Raw genomic sequence first — 18,405 nt, forward strand, 5'->3', positions numbered from 1 at the left:
CCCCGTCCGCCGCGCCCCCTCCCCGTCCGCGAATCCCGCCGGGGGCGGTGTGGGGCGCGGGGCGCAGGCGCGCTCAGGAGGCGCGGAGAGCTCCCGCCCCCCGCGCCCCGCGGGCCCGCGCCGCCCCTCCTGCAGCCCGCGTTTAAAGGCGGCGGCGGCGGCGCCCGGCGCCTCCTGTGACAGCGGCAGCGCCGCTCCGATCCTCGCTTCTGGTGGCGGCCGCCGCCATGTACCGCTACTTGGGGGAGCTGCTGGCGTCCCGCCTGGCTGCCGGCTCCGTGCTGGCGGGCGCGGAGCCGGGCGGGCCGGCAGCGGCCGGGGGGGCAGTGGTGGCGGCGGCGGCATGGGGCGGGGGCCGGTGCCCGCGGCGGCACTACTGCGAGGCGGCGAAGAAGGAGGACGACCCCAACTTCTTCAAGATGGTGGAGGGGTTCTTCGATCGCGGCGCCAGCATCGTGGAGGACAAGCTAGTGGAGGGGCTGCGCACCCGCGAGAGCATGGAGGAGCGGCGCCACCGCGTCCGCGGCATCCTCCGCATCATCAAGCCATGCAACCATGTGCTCAGCGTCTCCTTCCCCATCAAGCGCGACAATGGCGAGTGGGAAGTGATCGAGGGCTACCGGGCGCAGCACAGCCAGCACCGCACGCCCTGCAAGGGAGGTGAGACCCGCCGCGGAGCTCCCCGGGCCCGCGGAGGGCCGCCCCGCCCCGCCGTGCTCCGGCCAGCCGCCCCTGCCCTGGCGGCCCTGTCCCGCCGCGCCCGCTGCCCGCCCGGCCAGCGAGGGTAGGCGGCTGCTTCCCTCTGCCACCCGCGGTATCCGATACCCGAGGCAAGGCAGGCGCAGGGCGGTTCCTCCGCAGCCCTTCAGCGCTCCGCTGTCCCGGCCCCGCGGGTGATCCCCGGGCCAGCCCCGGTGCCGGCTGTCACGGCTGCCGGTCGGGCCTTCGCCGCACCCACCGCCAGTCTGGCCCTAGGAACGGCGAGGCGAGCCCCCGCCTAATTTTAACTCGGTGTGACTCAGACCAGATAGTGTTTGTAGGGAAACGTGGGAGCACCATGCTAGAAGTGCGTGCTCGAGTCGAGAGCTGGAGGAGCCACTGTCCCTTTACACTCAGCCTGCTGTGTTCGCGAAACCCTAATGCTCACACAGAAAATATCCGTACAGAAAAATAACAAGTGTTAATAACAAGTTAACTGTGTATCCAGTTACCGGCTGGATACATAGGAAGACAAAAGTGATTTTTCTAGAAGTAGCTAGGTCAGCATAGGTGAGCCCAACGACGTGCCAAGGGACCGAAAGGGTGATTCCCACTGGAGCTGAGCAGAGCTGGGCTCTCGTGGGATTGGCCGTGATCTCAGAGGAATCAGACCCCTTTTTAGTCTGGGATAGATGGCATTTCCTTGAAAAACAAATACAGATGTCCTTCAGCATAACTTACTCAAGAGCTCTGATCTTTATGGACATTTAAATATTGGAAACCATTTCAGGTGTGTGACTCAAACCAGAGCTTCTGTAGTCTGTAAACACATTTTTTTCAGAGTAAACCAGCTTTATGGTAAATAATGATGGTTACAGAAAGCAAGCGATTTCTTATAAATGAGGTCCTCTGACTTCAAGACTAGATTAGGAAGGGTGTTCTTAGGTAAATGTATTTGTAACCATCAGTTCAGCTGTTGTATATATATGACATAAGGATTTCTCTCTGCAGCACAAATAGTCTGTCCTGTTAATGTGATTCCTGACATTCTAAAATCAAATATGTATTGAGTGTCCTGTGACATGCTAAATTCTTACCCAAAAGAGGCTAACTCAGCTTTTGGTTGTTTACTTGAAGCAAGAGTTAGCATCAGACTTAGCTGTAGCTGAAGTTGGGTGTGGCTGAAGTTTACTCTGAGTAAAGCTACTATTCTATGCCATTGCTATAATTTCTTTTAAAATACTGGTGACTATCACACTGCTGTTGTATCAGTGCTCCAGTTAAGTTACTCTTTGCTGCTGCTTACTGTTTGCTGTACAGCCTGTGTTACTCTTAAGATCCTGCTTGCATAACAAAATGCAGTCCAGTGACAAATCAAGTAATAAAATAGCATTAAATATGATAGCTTCTAATATTTCACATTAGTATTTCTCACAAGTGAAGGAACTAATGTTTACACAACAAATAATTATAAGATGCACTGTACATGAACAAAACCCACCAACTGGGTGATTGGACACCTTCTGTTCGGATACCTATATTTCTAGATCCTCACCAGAATTTCTTGATTTTTGGTGGCATTTGTTATGCCTGTCTGCACTCACACTGAGGCAAACACTGGAGCACTTATAGAAAGCTACAACTGCAGATTCTAAGACAATTGAAAATGACAGCTGAAGAAAGTAGGAGGTCTCAGTAGTTTGTCCCTTTCTTCATGTGCTGCTCCTCACCCCCCCTGGATTTAGGGAAGAAATTGCAAATGATATTTCCTTTCCATTCTTCAGCACAGAGATCATTAATGCATTTCACCTTCTAATGCTCTCTAAGAATTTGCTCGCTATCAGATGACAGATCTGGATTTGCAGTAAATTTAAATGGGATGCATGGTAAGAGTAGATTAATTGCTTGAAACCTGCTATGAAAAAGGTGTGAGGAAGTAGAACATTTCTACTTTAATGGCAAAGGAGTGGTAAAGATATTTCTGCATTTATAGTACATTTGATCCACCCAAAATGCACCAACAACTTGAGCTTTTGTGTAAAAGAGATTTTAAAACTAGAATCTTAGTACAATCCCACAGGGATAAAAGCACAAAGTCCAGTGAAATACAACTCTGAATTCCATGTAACAGTATGAAATAGGGAAACTTGCTGAAGTGAGTGTCCCACACACTGTGGACCCCAGAGTCCAATGCAAGTAATTCACACCCTCTAGAAGCAGCAAGGGACATAAGCCCACCTTTTAAAAGAAGGGGTGAGTTGACAAGTGGAAGGCTTGCAAAGACATTAGGAGGAACACAGCTTCCAAATCTTTTCACATGCAGAACTGTGACCTTTAACTTTGCACTTCCTGAAAAGTAAAATTTAGTAAAACAGGGTTACCCATTCTGCATTTTTTTTTTTTTTTGGGAGTGTGTGTGTATATTTGGTACTAAGAAAGAAATGGTGTTTAGTTACTGCTAGGTGATTGCTAGCAAGTAGGGATGCTTTGTCATGTCTGTCATTCTTTCAAGGAGCATTGTGCTTTAAAAGCTCATCTCTTACATTTCTTGAGGTTTACATAAACTGAAGGATAAGAGATGCTGTTTAGAGAATATTAAATACTGTTCTGTATGCAGATTAGACAAATGGTCAAAGTACACTTTAAGATTCAAGTATGAAATGTAGGAGTATAAAAGTTTTTAGGTCTTTTAAAGGCTGTCCTCCTTCAACTGTTTCTAATTTTTTTCAGTACATTCATACCATAATAGTACATTAGCAATTGTGTGTTACTTCTGTATGCCTTTCTGTTTATAAGGGCATTTACAGATTTAACCATGAGCTAATGAAGAATTTGTACTGTAAATCAAATTTTAAAATCTTGATTGAAATGCCCTAAACTTGGAGGCAGCTGAATTACTGAAAGAGAGTCTAAATAAACATTTTAATTATATACACTTTAGCGGCACCTTCTTATTTTTACTAAATGTTTGTAGTTAACAGTATAACATTTAGATGATGTTCCTTCTGTCAGAGATCTCTTCAAATTCTTTGCTTGCTCATTCTCTTCTGGAGAATCCTCAATCCCTGTTTAGTGGTCCAGCCCAAATCTGGAAACTGTGAGACTCTAAATGCAAGGTTTACCTTTATAAATCTCACACGTGCATGCAAATGATACCTGCTGGTACAAACCAGCAGTTCCTTGACTAGTACTTCTGTACCTCTTCTGTGCTGCCTTCTCTTTTGCCTGCAGAGTGAAAATACCTCAGCAGGGTGAATGTGGTGAGAGGACTGCTTTGAAAATACAGGTCTTGAGTGGATGGATGGCTATGGCCTGATACAGCTGCATGAGGGCAAATCCAGGATCAGTCTTACATTTTTTGTATATAGGCAAACTTCTACATCTTGGTGGGAAACTCGACTGTGATATTTCTATTCAAGAAGTACAATGCTCTTAATACCCTAGTTCTAACAATCAAAAGCATTGTTAATAAAAATAGGAGGTTATTTAAAGGCTTGTCCTACTTTCCTCTCTCCCCCCAAAGCACATGTAAGAACACAAGTCAGCTTGGTTGTGTTGGACATAGCTGTCACTACATGGTAGTGCAGGTGATTCTTCATTGGGTGAAGAAAAGTGCTTTTCTGGAAAAGAAGCATGAGGTACTGAAACATGCTTTCTTTTCAGTTTACAACTTTTGGGGATTTTCCACCTTATTGAGAGAACCCAGAAATAACACTTCTTGTAGGATCTTGTAGTGCTTACCTAATTGTTGTAGAAGTTAATCCTTAATTCTGCTTAGGGAGTTGCAAACCTTTGCAAATTGAGAAGGTGGTGATTCTTTTTCTTAGTGGTGCTTCTCTGCTGTACTTTAGGAATCTTTACAGAACGGTCATGAATATCCCCATTTACGTGGTAGGTAGGTCTTGCAGTATGTCCAGCATGCAAATCGAGGTTTTAAGGACTCCATTTTCTACAATGTAAGTGTTTGCTAAAAAGGAAAAATCATTTAGATGCCTCCTCATCCCATTGAGAATGTAGAATAAGCAGTTTTCTTGTGTGTTGGAGCTCAGGTTGCTTGCTCTCCAAACGTAGTATTTATGCAACTGGACTGATGCTGCCTGGTAGCTGAAGTAATGCTGTGGGTCACATCACTCTTTCCTTTGCAGATGTGGTGACTTGCATGCCAGTGGTCAGCACTAACAGGAAACCACAGCTGTTCTTGTTCACTGCACTGACAGCTGCCTAAAGAAGTAAAACAAACCAAATAGGATACAGGAAATGAGATGTCTGAATACAGATGACTTTGTTGGAAAGTACTCTGGCAGTTCTTACTTAACATAATAAACCTTTCTAGATAATTTCATCAGGTTCTGTGAAAGGTGTATAACTGGTTAAGCTGCTTTTTATGTGGTTGCTGATGGCTATTTATCGTTAATTGGTCACTTTCAGAAAACAAAATAAACTTACTGAATTCTTACCTGCTTAGTAGTATGGAAGTGATTCCATGTTTGTTAGGCGGCATTTACTATGGGAATAGTGCTGTTAAATGGTTTTAAAACTTTTTCAAGCCTTTCCATGTTAACCAGCTGTTGAACAGGTCTGTTATAAATGAAACCAAGTGAATCAGAGCTGGAAACAGCCTAACTTGTGTTTGTACTTACCCAGATTGTTGTAACCAAGTCTCGGCTGCTTCCTCAGTTCAGAAAGGCTTTAAAACAGTCTTTAGTTCTGGACTAGATTTAGTATAACTTTTGCTTACAGAGGAATTTTGAAAAGCTTTGTCAACCATTACTTCAAAGTTCACTCTTTTATGTAAAGACAGATGAATCTTACTTTATTTGTTCAGTTGTCTTGGAGGTGAATGAATCTGATTTCCTGTGTGGTGCTGCCTTGGCTGGTTAGTGGAAGGAGCTGTTCTGCACTACACAGCTTTCCTGTTGTCTGGTCTTAGCTGCTTTTATTCTGCCTGTCAGGATTTATCCTTCTCACTTGGCTCAAGAGTTCATATTAATGAGTTTCTTACTGCATAAGGTGACTTTTATTCATGCCACACTTGCTGCAGTTTTCCCATTGCAGAGGTCTAAGGTTGTCACTGATCTCAGTGCCCAGTCATAAAACACCCTCTGTAGCAGACATTATCTTGTTTAAAATAGTGTACATACATGATGATAGAAACCTTACTTGCAAAATAAAAACCTGTACATGGCAGGAGTTGGATCAGTACAACCCCATGTGCTGTCTCAACATTATTTATGCATTTTCTAAGATGGTAAGTAAGGAGTAGTGCTATAAGGTATCTTCATTTCAGCAGAGCTGTTTATCTTGGGTTGAATTAGTGGCTTTGCTTTTTAAAAGCCATGTATGGGTGAAAGCTAAGAGGTTGTGTCTTTGACCTAAGAGTCTGTCAGAGTAAGACATGGAAATGTACCCTATGGACCATGCAACAGATGGAACTATAACACGGACCATCTGTAACCTGAAATAAACCTTGGAAACTGATCTAACTCCAAAGGAGTGTGAGAGGTTTATGGGGGCAAAACAAAGGTAATTAGCCTAATTGTGATAACACTTGCAGTGTTATAGGTAAAGCTTATACGACTGCCTTATTTTCGTAGAATCATTAAGACTGGAAAAGACCTCTAAGATCGAGTCCAACCTCTGACCAAGTTTTGTAGGTTTCTGTTCTCTTATTGTAGCTTATCTAACTTTACAATTAGTGCAACAGTGGATATACATTTAAATTGCAAATTTAAAAAAAATAAAGGAATGGGTGTCCTGTCTTTTACTGTCTTTTAATAAGCTAATTGCGATGTGAGCCGTGTCAGGTTTTTGTTTTTACCTCTGGTACTCTTGTAGGAGGCTATGCCTTGCTCTTTTGGCTGTGAATCTTTTTAGTCTAAGCTTTTTCATATAATCAGCTCATACCATTGGTGCAGTAGCCAGCTTTGTCCTTGATCTTAAATAGTTGTTTTGCCACTGTTGGCTCCTTGTCTATTTATAGAGAGATCATACTTCTCTCAGCATTGGGCTTTCTGCATAAACACGTGTTGGGGGGCGGTGAGGAGAGGAATCTCCTCTGTGATAGTCTCCCTCCTGTTCTCTGGGTGATCCTAGCAAGCACTTTTTTGTTGCATGAATTGCAACAGCTCCATCTTGTCAGGAATTAGACTCTTAAGAAGAGCATGGAATTTGCCTGCCTCATGTCAGCACTGTGGTGGCTTATTGTTTTGTAGCTCCTATGGCATTTGGACCAGCCGGGGCCAACTTGTGTGTTATTTCCACCCTCTGCACACACCCCCCTCTGCACATAGTAATAATATCTGTGTGGAAGCAGTTTACTGTATGTCCCTGTTTCTGTCCTTGTTGCTACAGTCTTGAGTGCACTTTAATGAGCAACCTAATCCTTTAGGTGGGGCTGAGGTAGTTCTATAGGTGAGAGACTTTATTTCATAGCCATGTTCTAACTGCGTAAATTCATGTACTATTTGCTTGCCTGGTAGTGTACTAAATTTGCTGTATTCATACTTAAAACACTAAGTCTTATCAATGCACCAGAGATAATTTTTGAATAGAGAATATTCTTGGCTTTTCTCAGCATGGATTGAAATAAACATATATGTTTCTGCATGTTTCAAGTGCAGCTTATTAAAAACATACAATAAGTGGTATCCTGAAGTACTCTGTCTGGCTGAGTACCTTGTGGTCATTTTATGCATACTGGTACTTAAAGCAGCATGGTGGGATGTCTCTATAGGGGAATGTCTGTCCTGCCCCAGCTTTGTAGCTGGCTAGTGCTGTATAGGAAGAGATAAATATTTTTATCTCCTCCCTTGGCAGTTAGTGAATTGAATTTAGGAATTAGTAGTTCTTGTTGCTGATTGGTGTATGGTGTTCTTGTTTTCCAGTACTGAATTACTCATCTTGCTTTATTAGGTTTATCTGGAATTTCTTTGTCTTCAGTAGTTACAAATTGGTCACTGTGCTGTTTACCACACTTTCCCAATGGTTAAATAAGGCTCAGCATTCTCCTTCTAGGGAAGGCTGGATTGTTTTTCTGAATCTAGAAAAATGTATGTGTTCTGAAAGAATCTAAGAATTGCTTGGATGATCTGTCCCTACTGAGTTAGGTGTCAGTGATTACTTTGATAGTAGTACAGTCATAATTGCACTTGCTTACTTACCAAACATGAAAATATTATACATAATCCACAGTTAAAACATTGAGGAACTAAGGCACTGCAGTAAGTGCTGGTTTATGGATTTTGCGGAATCCATAGGTGAACATCTGTACTGAAGCTCCTTCAGACCGTGGACTTACACTCAAGCTTTTGCACAGGGTCAGGCAAGCTGCTAACTCACAGAGCTACTGCAGAATCCAGTGTTGCTAATTGGAAGGTTAACATGCTTGTGGTCAGTCCTAGAAACTTCCAAAGGAGATCATGACATCTGTGTTGCTGAGTGCTGTGTGGGTAGTGTAGGATAGCTGCTGCTCTGGAAGGCTTCCTTTGATGAGCAAGCACTTTGCAAATAGAGGTGAGCAGAACAAATGCACCATATTAACAGGAATTGTCATCTGTAAAGGACCCAAATTAGTTCCAAAGTCCACAAGATCATCACAACCAGAAGAAAACACCAAAGTCAAAGCAGGATAAAACTCTCAGTTAGATATTAATAATTTAGACTGAGATGCAAATGTGTTCCAGGTTCTGGGGAACTTGAGAGACTTACTAAGATTTGAAAGATATTTAGTGCGGGAGGAGTAGTTTACCAAGTGTTTTGCACTGAATTGTTGCTATGGCAACTGTTTAGTTTCTGAGAGTTTGAATACCTCGTGCTCGTTAGTGGTGGGGGCATACGTAGGTACTACCATTTAGGATCACTGCACTAGAAGCTCGGAAAATAGTGACACTGCCTTCCCTAAATAGCTTTGTAGGCGTATGAGAAAGGCAGTAGTCATCCTAGAAAAGCTGGTGGTTCTGTACACCACGTTTTCTAAGGAAGCATCATAAACACACTGAACATCACAGAACATACTGAAACCTCTACAACGTAAAATCTAGTAGGATGTATAACCAGTTTTCTTGGAAATCAAGGTCTTTGTTATGTGCATGTTAGTACACTCCTTGCTACAAAGTGATAAAATGATTAAAATGATAACTGACTGCTGTTACTATACAATCCAAAGTAGCCTTGCTGATGATGACTACTTTGATGTGTATTCAAAAAACACTGTGTTTCTAGCGCTTTCTACCTTCATTTGGAAAAGTGAAAATTAGTCCATAGCATCTATTTAAGAAGCTAAGCTTAAATCATGAGCAAACAATTACTGGGCTTAGTGCAAGCGGTAACTAGAGTGAAGTATAATACAGGTCATAAAAAAGAAGTTTTAAAACCATAAACACAGCCATGTGGTGATAAAGCCTTCTCTTTATACTGACCAATACTAAAAAAAATTTAAATTGAAACGTTTCCTCATCCTGAAGCTGTTGTGCATAGAAAAACAAAGTCTCTCTTAGCATACTGTTTAACTTCTTGGGGCGTGGTAAGGAAAGAGAATTCTCAACTAGAACAAGAATTCATATGTTTTCCAATGAAAAGTATTTTCCATGGCAGTGAGTCATACTGTAACTTGAGGCTTTCTTCAGGCTATTTTTTGTAGCTAGTTTGCTGTAAAAGGCACAAGTTTCCAGAGACTTTCTGCGTGGGACTTGCCAGGGCTTAAAAAAATTACAATCTTGCTACCTAACAGTAACTTCTGTTTGCTTTTATGTAGTGGGAACCTTAAAAAAAAAAAAAAAAAAAGGCCAAAAAACCAAACCCAGTATTTTATCTGTGCATATGGTCCATTTTTAGACTCAGGCTATTGAATGCATCGTAACACTGCCAAAGGAGTCATACCAAATGCGTGGCAATACTCCTGCCAAATTAGGAAGCTGTCAAATTAAATTTCAATGATGTCCAAATAGAATAGAAATTAAGTATGTCTTTTATCTTTGTGCATCTGCTTGCAGATGGAATGTACAGCATTCTCAGATGCCTGCTTCTCATCAGTCTTAACAGCTTAGCACAAATAACTTCCCTGTCAAGAGGTGACCCTCTTGTAGAGTAATTACAATTCCTGGAAAACAGTAACTGGCTGAATTGTGAAAAGGAATGAAATGTTACCGCATCTTAAATGTTATGTGCTCCTGCCAGGAAAGGGAAAAATTCATCACACCTGTCAGGGAACCTGGGATCACACCCTGAACTCCGCCTAATGGGAGATTTTACCACATAAACTAGAGAAGAATGACTAGTAAAGTCAGCACAGCTCTCAGAATTGACTAATCTTCCACTTACGAAGATAAAGCCAGCAGTCAAGCCATTTCAATTACAACTGTTTAAAAGCCTGGGAAAAAAGTTAAACCTTATTCAGAAATACAAAGTTGTCCAGAAAAGAACAGTTTTAGCCTCAAGTCCAAAGGTTTTTTGTGTTCTGGTATATGTACATGGCTGACAAATAGGCAGCTCAATTGAAAACCTGTCAGTACTTTTTTAGTCTTGGGGCTTTTTCCCTATTTACCTTGATATGAAAATGTAATATTTATTACATCAAAGTTTGTAGTAATCCTTGACTGTAATACAAGGAACCAGAGATCTAACTGTTTTACATGCACTGGAGTACATGCACTAGCACTTCTAGTTGAAGTGCTGCTTGTTTACCTCTTCAGAGCCTATCTTCCATATGATTTGCAGGAGAGGCTTCCCTCTCTTTTTGTATTTTGCTTCTCTCTTTAAACTGTACAAGATAACTATCCGTAAGTATTTAGTCTCCTTGCTCCTTTTCATATATCAATAAACAACATTTTGTGTGCCTGCAGGAGTACATTTATAGCAAAACTGCTTTGTATACACAACTTCAAAGTTTAAATAAGTATATGGGTTGAATAAATACACAGTGATACAGTTCAGCTGGGGGTGGAGGGGCAGAGTTCACTTCTGGCCAACACAGACTGTGACTCCAAACTTGACTGGCTTGAGCAATACTCAAATGAGACCTTTCCCCAGAGTACCTGTTCAACCAAGAGGTATGATTTCCCCAGACAGGACAGCCAGTGCCATAGGTAGTGTTTGCTCTTGCTTAGAGCTTGACAGAAGGATAACTGCTCCTCTGAAGGATCAGAGTAAGACATTAAAAAAAACCCAAAACACATTTATGTTCTAACTTTGACTGGTCTTTTGGGTTCTGATAGGTTCCACTTAAATGTTGAATATTCCTATGGGAAGGATATTGAAAGCTCAGACATTAACTCCTTGCAGCTACCTAAGTCAGAAACTACTTAGTTTGCTTTTGTAGACCACCCTTCCCCCATATACACAATAATTCTGTTCTGCAGAGGCATGGTGCTTTCTTTTACTGATTGAACTCACATAAGAAAGCAGCACTTGGCTCTCAGCTTTAGTTGAGCAGCACTTAGTTCCTTTGAAACTGGGATTGTTTCCAGAGCATTCAGGAATCGCTTTCATAGCAGCACAGTGCTTTAGTTTGGATAATGTATGCTGGCCTTTTTTCACTCCGGAGAACTTGAATATGGTCTTCTCTTTACATAATAGGAAATTTGTGGTGCCATGTTCTGGCATCTAAAGGACACTCTGTGCCTGCTACAAACGACCGTGCAACTTTCACAACCTCCAGACAAAGATTTGGGGAGTAGAGATGGGAATAACAAGTTATTCATGGCTCTGTTGTATGCTTAGGTGGGAGAAAATTGGATAGAAACAAACATACAGCTGGAGGACCTTTTTGGCTTTGGCCATGTGACTGTGGGCATATGTTGGTCTTAAGCGTCATGTTTAGGCTTCTCTAGTTCTCTATATCTGCCCTGTCAGTTTGGTTAAATATTTCCTACTCTGCAACTACCTTCAGAATACACGAATCTTGAGTTCAATCAATTTATTGGATTTTTCCATTTTTCAGAAGACTGGTAAGAGTCAGGCAGGTGAAAGATCTCATTACCTTTGTGTAACCATTTTTTACTCAGTTTTGAACTGCCTGGAATGCTGGGCTCACCCATTTTGCATCTGAACTGCTATCAGCACTCAACAAATTGAATTTGCATTGGTCAGCACACACTTGCAGCCCTGCTGAATGACTTGGTGCAGGGAATGCAGGTATGCATTGGCTTCCATGTGGGTGTGGGTAGGTGGCCTGGTCCCACAAGCTTGCTGGTGTAGAGCTATTCGCTCAAAATGTTATGAAAAAATTAGAACTAGCAGAGTGCTCTGTTGCTTTTTGTGTTGTGGCTGTGCTCTAGCAGCCAGGGCCTTGAAGCCAAGACTTAGAACTTAACAGGAACTTGTATTACTCTGTCAAAAAGACCTTGATTGTAACCTGTACGTTATGTTCAGGAACAAAGTTAATCTTGTATATACGGTGAATGAAGTCCAAAGCTAAAGATCTTGTGGAATGCTGAAGGGCTTTATCAGCCTTTTGAAAACTCTGCTCTTAGTTACCTGTCATCTTGATTCATCTTTCTCACAAGGAATAGTCCCCTTTTTCCCCCAAGACTGAGTGTTGCCATTAAACTACTTCATAGAAAGTTACTGAAGTCTTGAATTTCTGCTACATAAAAGATAGATATTTAAGTAGGGGAACAGGGTCTTGTTCTTCACCTCTTAAAGTAAGTTGATAAATGAGATACTTACGTGTTAAAGGTTGTTGGTGTAGAATTAACTTTCCCAATTTATAGATACTTATGAAGTTTAGTGAATTCCTATTTTTTCTTGTGTGTCTTTTGCAGGTATTCGCTATAGTATGGATGTTAGCGTGGATGAAGTGAAAGCCTTAGCTTCTCTCATGACATACAAATGTGCTGTGGTTGGTAAGTGTTAATTGTTCAAGCAAGATTTCAATCTTGAATTTCAATCACTACTGATGTAATTACATAAAAAAAGAACACATGAAGGATTAAAATGAATTTCAGACAGTAATCTCTAACTTAAATCTGTAGCAAGATGGGAAAAATCTATAGTGACCAAAATAATAATACATATTCCCTCTGCTGTTACTGAAGATACTTAAATACGGTTGCATTTTCATTTGAAAAGTCCAAATTCTGCTAATTACCCTCTCCCATAAAAAGTACTGCACCTTGAACTCAAATTCAAGTACAACAAACTTGGATTAGTAGGGGACTAATTTTAGGGGGAACAGATGGAGGCTGTAAAGGATTCAGGCAGGGGAGCTGCGGAGAGAGAAGGATTAAATTCCTTTATGGGTTATGAAGAAGTATAATATGTACACAGCTACTTAATTGTAGAGGCGTTTAGACAGAATCTGCACATTATGTGTAAGAAAAGAAATTACTTTCCTGATGTATATAGACACACTTCGGACTTGCAAAGTAAAAGTTTTGAGCTAAACCAGTAAAATTTAAATGATAAAACTTAATATTTCTAAAGTGTCAAGGACAAGAGATATTTAAGCATAGAAAATTTAAATAATGAACTTTTGAGTTTCAAAGACCATTTTCAAAGTGCCTTGAAAGATCTCCCATTTTTATGAGTACCTAGATCAGATCATAGCTTACACTTGAGAAGCCATAAATGCAGCAAAACCAAAATCACTGCTAAAATCAAAGATATAATTACACTTATTTCTCATGTCTTCTGCCTTTATTGTTGAAAAAGTAAAATGATTTTCCTTTGCATTCTTGTAGATGTGCCATTTGGTGGGGCAAAGGCTGGTGTCAAGATCAATCCCAAGAACTACACAGTAAGCCTAATCATAGATAAAAATTCAGTTATCTGCAATACTGAAGCCAGCCAGTTAAAAAAGCTCTTCTAAGGGCATTATTGACCACTTAAAATCTCCTGCCACTTCTGCCTATGTAAAGGCTGAATGTAGCCTGTGCATGCAATAGGTAGGAAAAGAATTTTTGAAAGGTCTGTGTTTCAGAGGTGGAATACTTCAATTACTTAACTTTTTTTTTTCTGAAAATCAGGATACTACAAATAATTTGGAACCTGAATTTTTTTTTAAGTTGATACTGTTAATAAAATCTTAAATTAAGTTACTCTTAGAAAAAAAAGGTAATGTTTTTGTTTATTTTGACGAATAGTTTTATGCTCCATTAAACCATTCTGTGCAGTGTTCCAGTGTGAATAATAACTAACTTGGATTATAAAAGGTTTACTGCAGGCTTGCCTTCTTGCCCTAATTAAAACAACTTGTCCAGAGAGGAATACTAGAATACATAACAGATATTCTAAGTTCAAAGCTCCTGTAAGGATTTGTGCGAAGTCGTTTGGCTGTGTTGATTACACACCTGGCAGGGCCAGCTCTTGCTGGCTCACGCAGGATATCAGATTTGTTTGCTGGAAATCTCTGCAAAGGGCACAGGTGGTTCTTCCTGGCATGGATCAGAATGTATGGAAAGAAAGCCCAGTGTTTCTTGTGCTGCCTGAGTACCAACGGTCTGCTGGGGAGTGGCATATAAATTACATAAATTATGAATCATCCTTTCTTCTAAAAGAATAGGGCGTTTCCTTATGCTTGGGCTAAGTTTGAGCAAATACTCCTAAACACTAATGATTTCTTCTGATGTTTATTGCGTTTTCTCTATAGGACAATGAATTGGAAAAGATCACGAGAAGGTTTACCATGGAGCTGGCAAAAAAGGGCTTTATTGGTATGTCGGGCAGCTTTACTACTCAAATTTAGAAGCTTGATTTATTGTGCACTGGCAGTTCCTATTAGTTAATATCCTTAAATAACAGTATTTTTGAGAACTGTAAACAATTTAAATAGAGGACTTTCAGCAAAGAGCCACAAAGAATTGAGTCATTGCATCTTCATGCATTTTTTAGGGAAATATCTTAACTTTTTGTGATGGCTGTTCTGCTATGAGAAGCCACAAAAGCTGAGGTCACAGTATCCAAAATGAATCACATTTATCTCAGAGTTAGATCATAAAATTGTGACCATATTTGTTGCAGTTTTAATCTCTAATAGCAAACTCCTCACTGTTACTGTTTCCTGTAGTCTCAGTTGAGGCTTTTGGCAGATATCTGAGGAAAGAGAGGAAGGAAATAGAAGATCCACCCCAGCAAAAGTTGATGGCTTCACCCATGGCAACCAGAGGCTGCAAGGGAAGCGTAGGCAAGAAGCACAGGAGCCTGTTGTAACAGAACCTCAGCTCAGTAATGTTAGCAGGGGCTTCATTCAGACTCAGCCCTGAGTTGTTCTGGTAGCTTTGCTGTCTGGACATCTCCTCTGCAGAAAGCTGGATATTACCAGCTCAATTTTTAATTAAAGGGAACAGCTTTACCCCGAGAAGGTTCTTATGCGAATAAATAACGAGGTGTGTAACTGGTTAAAGGTCTGTCATGTATTCCTGATATCTAACTGCTTTGGGAATGTCTGTCCTTTTATCTGCATTTTCTTGCTCTTCAGCCAGAGTATTTATCATCTAAATTAAGCTCCTTTATAAACACACTTACTGATGTTATGTGTGACTAGGGTTTTACTATACACAATGCCAGCTATAGTGATAGTTCAGTGACAATTAAAATGGTTTGGTAAACTTGTCTTCCTTTTTGGCTCTCTAGTTGGTGCTACACAACTTTTACAAACCTTTCTAAATTACTTAGAAAAAATTGTTAGGGGCAGAGTTGCATTTAAAATCCTGATTAGCAAGTCTCTATAATCTTAAATAGTCTGGGGAAATACTATTTTTAGCTATCTACAAAAAACAGATTTTTTTTTTTTATTTCAACAGATGTGTAAAACTTCTTTTAAAGTTTTATTTCATCAATAAAGATAAATGAAACCTTTCTTGAAGGAAGCAGTAAAATCAAATGCATGTGCTATGGTGCAATGACTAGGAACAACCTGCCTGCAATTTTTGAACTCACCCAGGAACAGAAAGGAAATTCTTATGCAGAAGAATCCAATCAACGTCACAGTATATAGAAATCATACCTAGATAGCACCCTCCCTGTTACAGCAATGATTGTCAAAAAAAACCCAAACCACTTTTGGTGCACTGTCCTGCTCCGACTTTTTATTGACAAATTGGCCTTCACCTTTTATCAAATGGCTTGTGTAAAGGTTGGGGGTTTTGACGATAGTGTAGAAAGGTATGATACAGCATCTAAAACTGCACTGAAGCCAGAAGAATGTGTTGCTTGCATAATAAACTGAGGATTAAATAGGAAAACAGTTCTTCTCTGCCAAGGCCTGCACAGTTCCCAAGGGAATAATGATTGAAAAGAACGATTTGTGTTTGATCCTTAAGAGCTGTTTTCACTGTTGCCAACAGGACCTGGTGTGGATGTGCCTGCTCCTGATATGAGCACGGGGGAGAGGGAGATGTCCTGGATTGCTGACACCTATGCCAGTACCATAGGACACTATGTAAGTCTTGAGCAGAGGCTTTCAAGCAGAAAACCTGCCTAATCATATCAATTTGTTTACTTATTGGATCTAAAAATATTCTTGCAAACTGTGACAGCTTCAGTGGTGTGAGGATTTTAGGGTACAGTAAAGGAAAAATAGCTTTAAGGATAATATTCTTACACTAGCCTTAAAAGAATCTTGTCTGATACAATACTGACTGCAGCTGTTCAACAAAAAGAAAATACACTGTTTTTAAAGGTATATAGTCTAAAATTGGTTTCTATGTCTATCAGTTTCCTCTGTTTTTCATTGGTACTATGATTATAATTTAAAGTTGTTAACTGATAACTGAATTTACAAGTTTTATTAAAGAAATGCTCATGTTTTTGTACATTCAAGAGACCATGAAAATTAAGTTCACACTATTGGTATAACTTGTAAAAGTTGTAAGGTTCTCTGCAGTCTCCTAGAAGTAACAGGTATTCATTGTGGACTTCAGCAAATTCTCCAAAATGTAAACCAAAAGAACACTGACATAATTTCTAGCCCAGGAGGCAATTAAAAAAAAAATTCAAAGTTTTTAAAAATTACTTTTTAATGCTAGCCCTTAGTTTGGCCTTTGTCCTTATGTCAGTGGGGTTATTTGTACCTGACTGTTAACCAAACACTTTTGCTGTATACTTTTGACAGGTCAGTTAAAAGAAAAATGTATTGTAGATAACTTATTTGTTAGTAGCTGTGTATTAGTGTGTTAATGTGCTAATCTATTGCATGTTAGCCTATCCCAGCTCCTTTGGAAACAAAAAGACTCTTTCCTTGTACTTTGTGCAGTCCCTTCCAGCAGCTCTCCTGAAATACAGCAGGGTGTATGCCTCCAGTAGAAGGGCATTAGTGCCACCCACCACGTGCCTCTCTCTGGCACATCTGCTCAAGACCTGCCTGGCTGTCCTCCCACAGTCTCTTGGCACAAGACTTGTCTGAGGCTTTGAACAATAGGAGGTGGAATGGCACAGGTTATTCTAAGTCTGAAATACAGTCTAAGGTATTTTATGGAAGGAAAAAAGGAATGCTTGAGGAATCAGCTGTGGCATGCTGATTAGTTGAGGTAAATCACATTTACAGAGAGCTCTCCCTCAGGGGTGTCACTGTAAAACATTACTTGGTTTTTGCTATTCACATAGGTAAATATTTTAATAACAGCTTGAAATCTGATAAAAAGCCAAAATTATGACTTCAGAAGGACTTCAACATGCAGAGTGGCAACTAATTCCCTCAGTTAGAACTTGAAATTTTAGCTTATAACAAAACTACTGCCTCAAAGCATTGTAAGTTTTAACTCATTGCACTAAAATGTGTATTTCACTGTGATACAACAGCACTGTATTATTAAGACTGACAATAAGGATCACAGCAAGTGACCTGCTTTAAGATTTGTTGTACTGAGGAGCTCTCATACAGTCTTATACAAAAGCTCCAGTTTTTTAAAAATTAAACTAAGCACCGATAAGAAGTTTTCAAATGGCTAAATTTCTTGTTCTTTCCACTTTGTCATCTCACCTTATTGTATAGTCCTACACATTCTCATGATTCCATGACAAAAGAAAACAAAATAACTACTGAGGATTAAAATTTGAATTATGCTACAACAACTTCTTTTAGACTCTCTCTGTATGGCAGTATCTTATTGAAAAAGAAAAAAACCTGAGAGGATTCAGGAACATTTTTCTGAAAAGTTAATTAAAAAATGGGAATTGAAGGGGGCGGGGAAGGGAAGTTAGTTTACTTAATTTTGTTGGGTTGCTTGTTTGTATGCCCAAGAGAGAGTGGTAGCCACAGTGGAACTCCAGAGCTATTGTAGAGAATGACCAGGTATGGAGAAGGAAAGTGAGAATTCTGACAAGGCTATAAAAAGGGCAATAATCCATCAAAACCAGTTTTTAGAGGAAGATGTTTCAGATAGCTATCTGATTGGGGCACCAAGAGCAAAAATAAAGGTGGTTAAGGAATACTGAAAAGATTAAAGTGACCATGGGGGAAGAAGGGAACTAAGAGCAGAAAATGAACAAGGAACAAAAGTGAAACAAGCTGTGATTGCAAACATGGAGGGGACTACATTCAGTGGAGTGGAAAGATGACTCTGGTGAGAGGGATCTGTCTGAGAAATCTACAGACCTGATGGGTCTGTGCTTGCGCACTGCACACAGCTGTGTTCAGGGAGTTTCAAGTGGAAAGGATAAATCAAATAACAGATATAAACAGATAAGGGAAGTTTGCTCAAAATCTAACATACAGAGTCAGGAAGCTGGAGAGACAGGGAGAATGTTATTGCAGAGGAAAAGGGGTTAAGA

At 40.4% G+C, this 18,405-nt stretch overlaps 1 protein-coding gene across 1 annotated transcript in view; it reads left to right on the top strand.

Annotated features, from left to right (window-relative positions):
- Positions 1-139: 139 nt before the first annotated feature.
- Positions 140-18,405, top strand: part of GLUD1 (glutamate dehydrogenase 1) — a 29,393-nt gene continuing 11,127 nt past the window's right edge. Inside the window, exons 1-5 of the mRNA XM_032116168.1 lie at positions 140-660; positions 12,459-12,539; positions 13,377-13,432; positions 14,285-14,348; positions 15,981-16,075. Of these exons, the coding sequence (XP_031972059.1) occupies positions 228-660; positions 12,459-12,539; positions 13,377-13,432; positions 14,285-14,348; positions 15,981-16,075 (729 nt within the window). The 5' untranslated portion in view covers positions 140-227. The remainder of the gene's footprint in view (positions 661-12,458; positions 12,540-13,376; positions 13,433-14,284; positions 14,349-15,980; positions 16,076-18,405) is intronic.

This window comes from Corvus moneduloides, chromosome 8 (genome assembly GCF_009650955.1).
Source record: "Corvus moneduloides isolate bCorMon1 chromosome 8, bCorMon1.pri, whole genome shotgun sequence".
NCBI classification, from domain to species: Eukaryota; Metazoa; Chordata; class Aves; order Passeriformes; family Corvidae; genus Corvus; species Corvus moneduloides.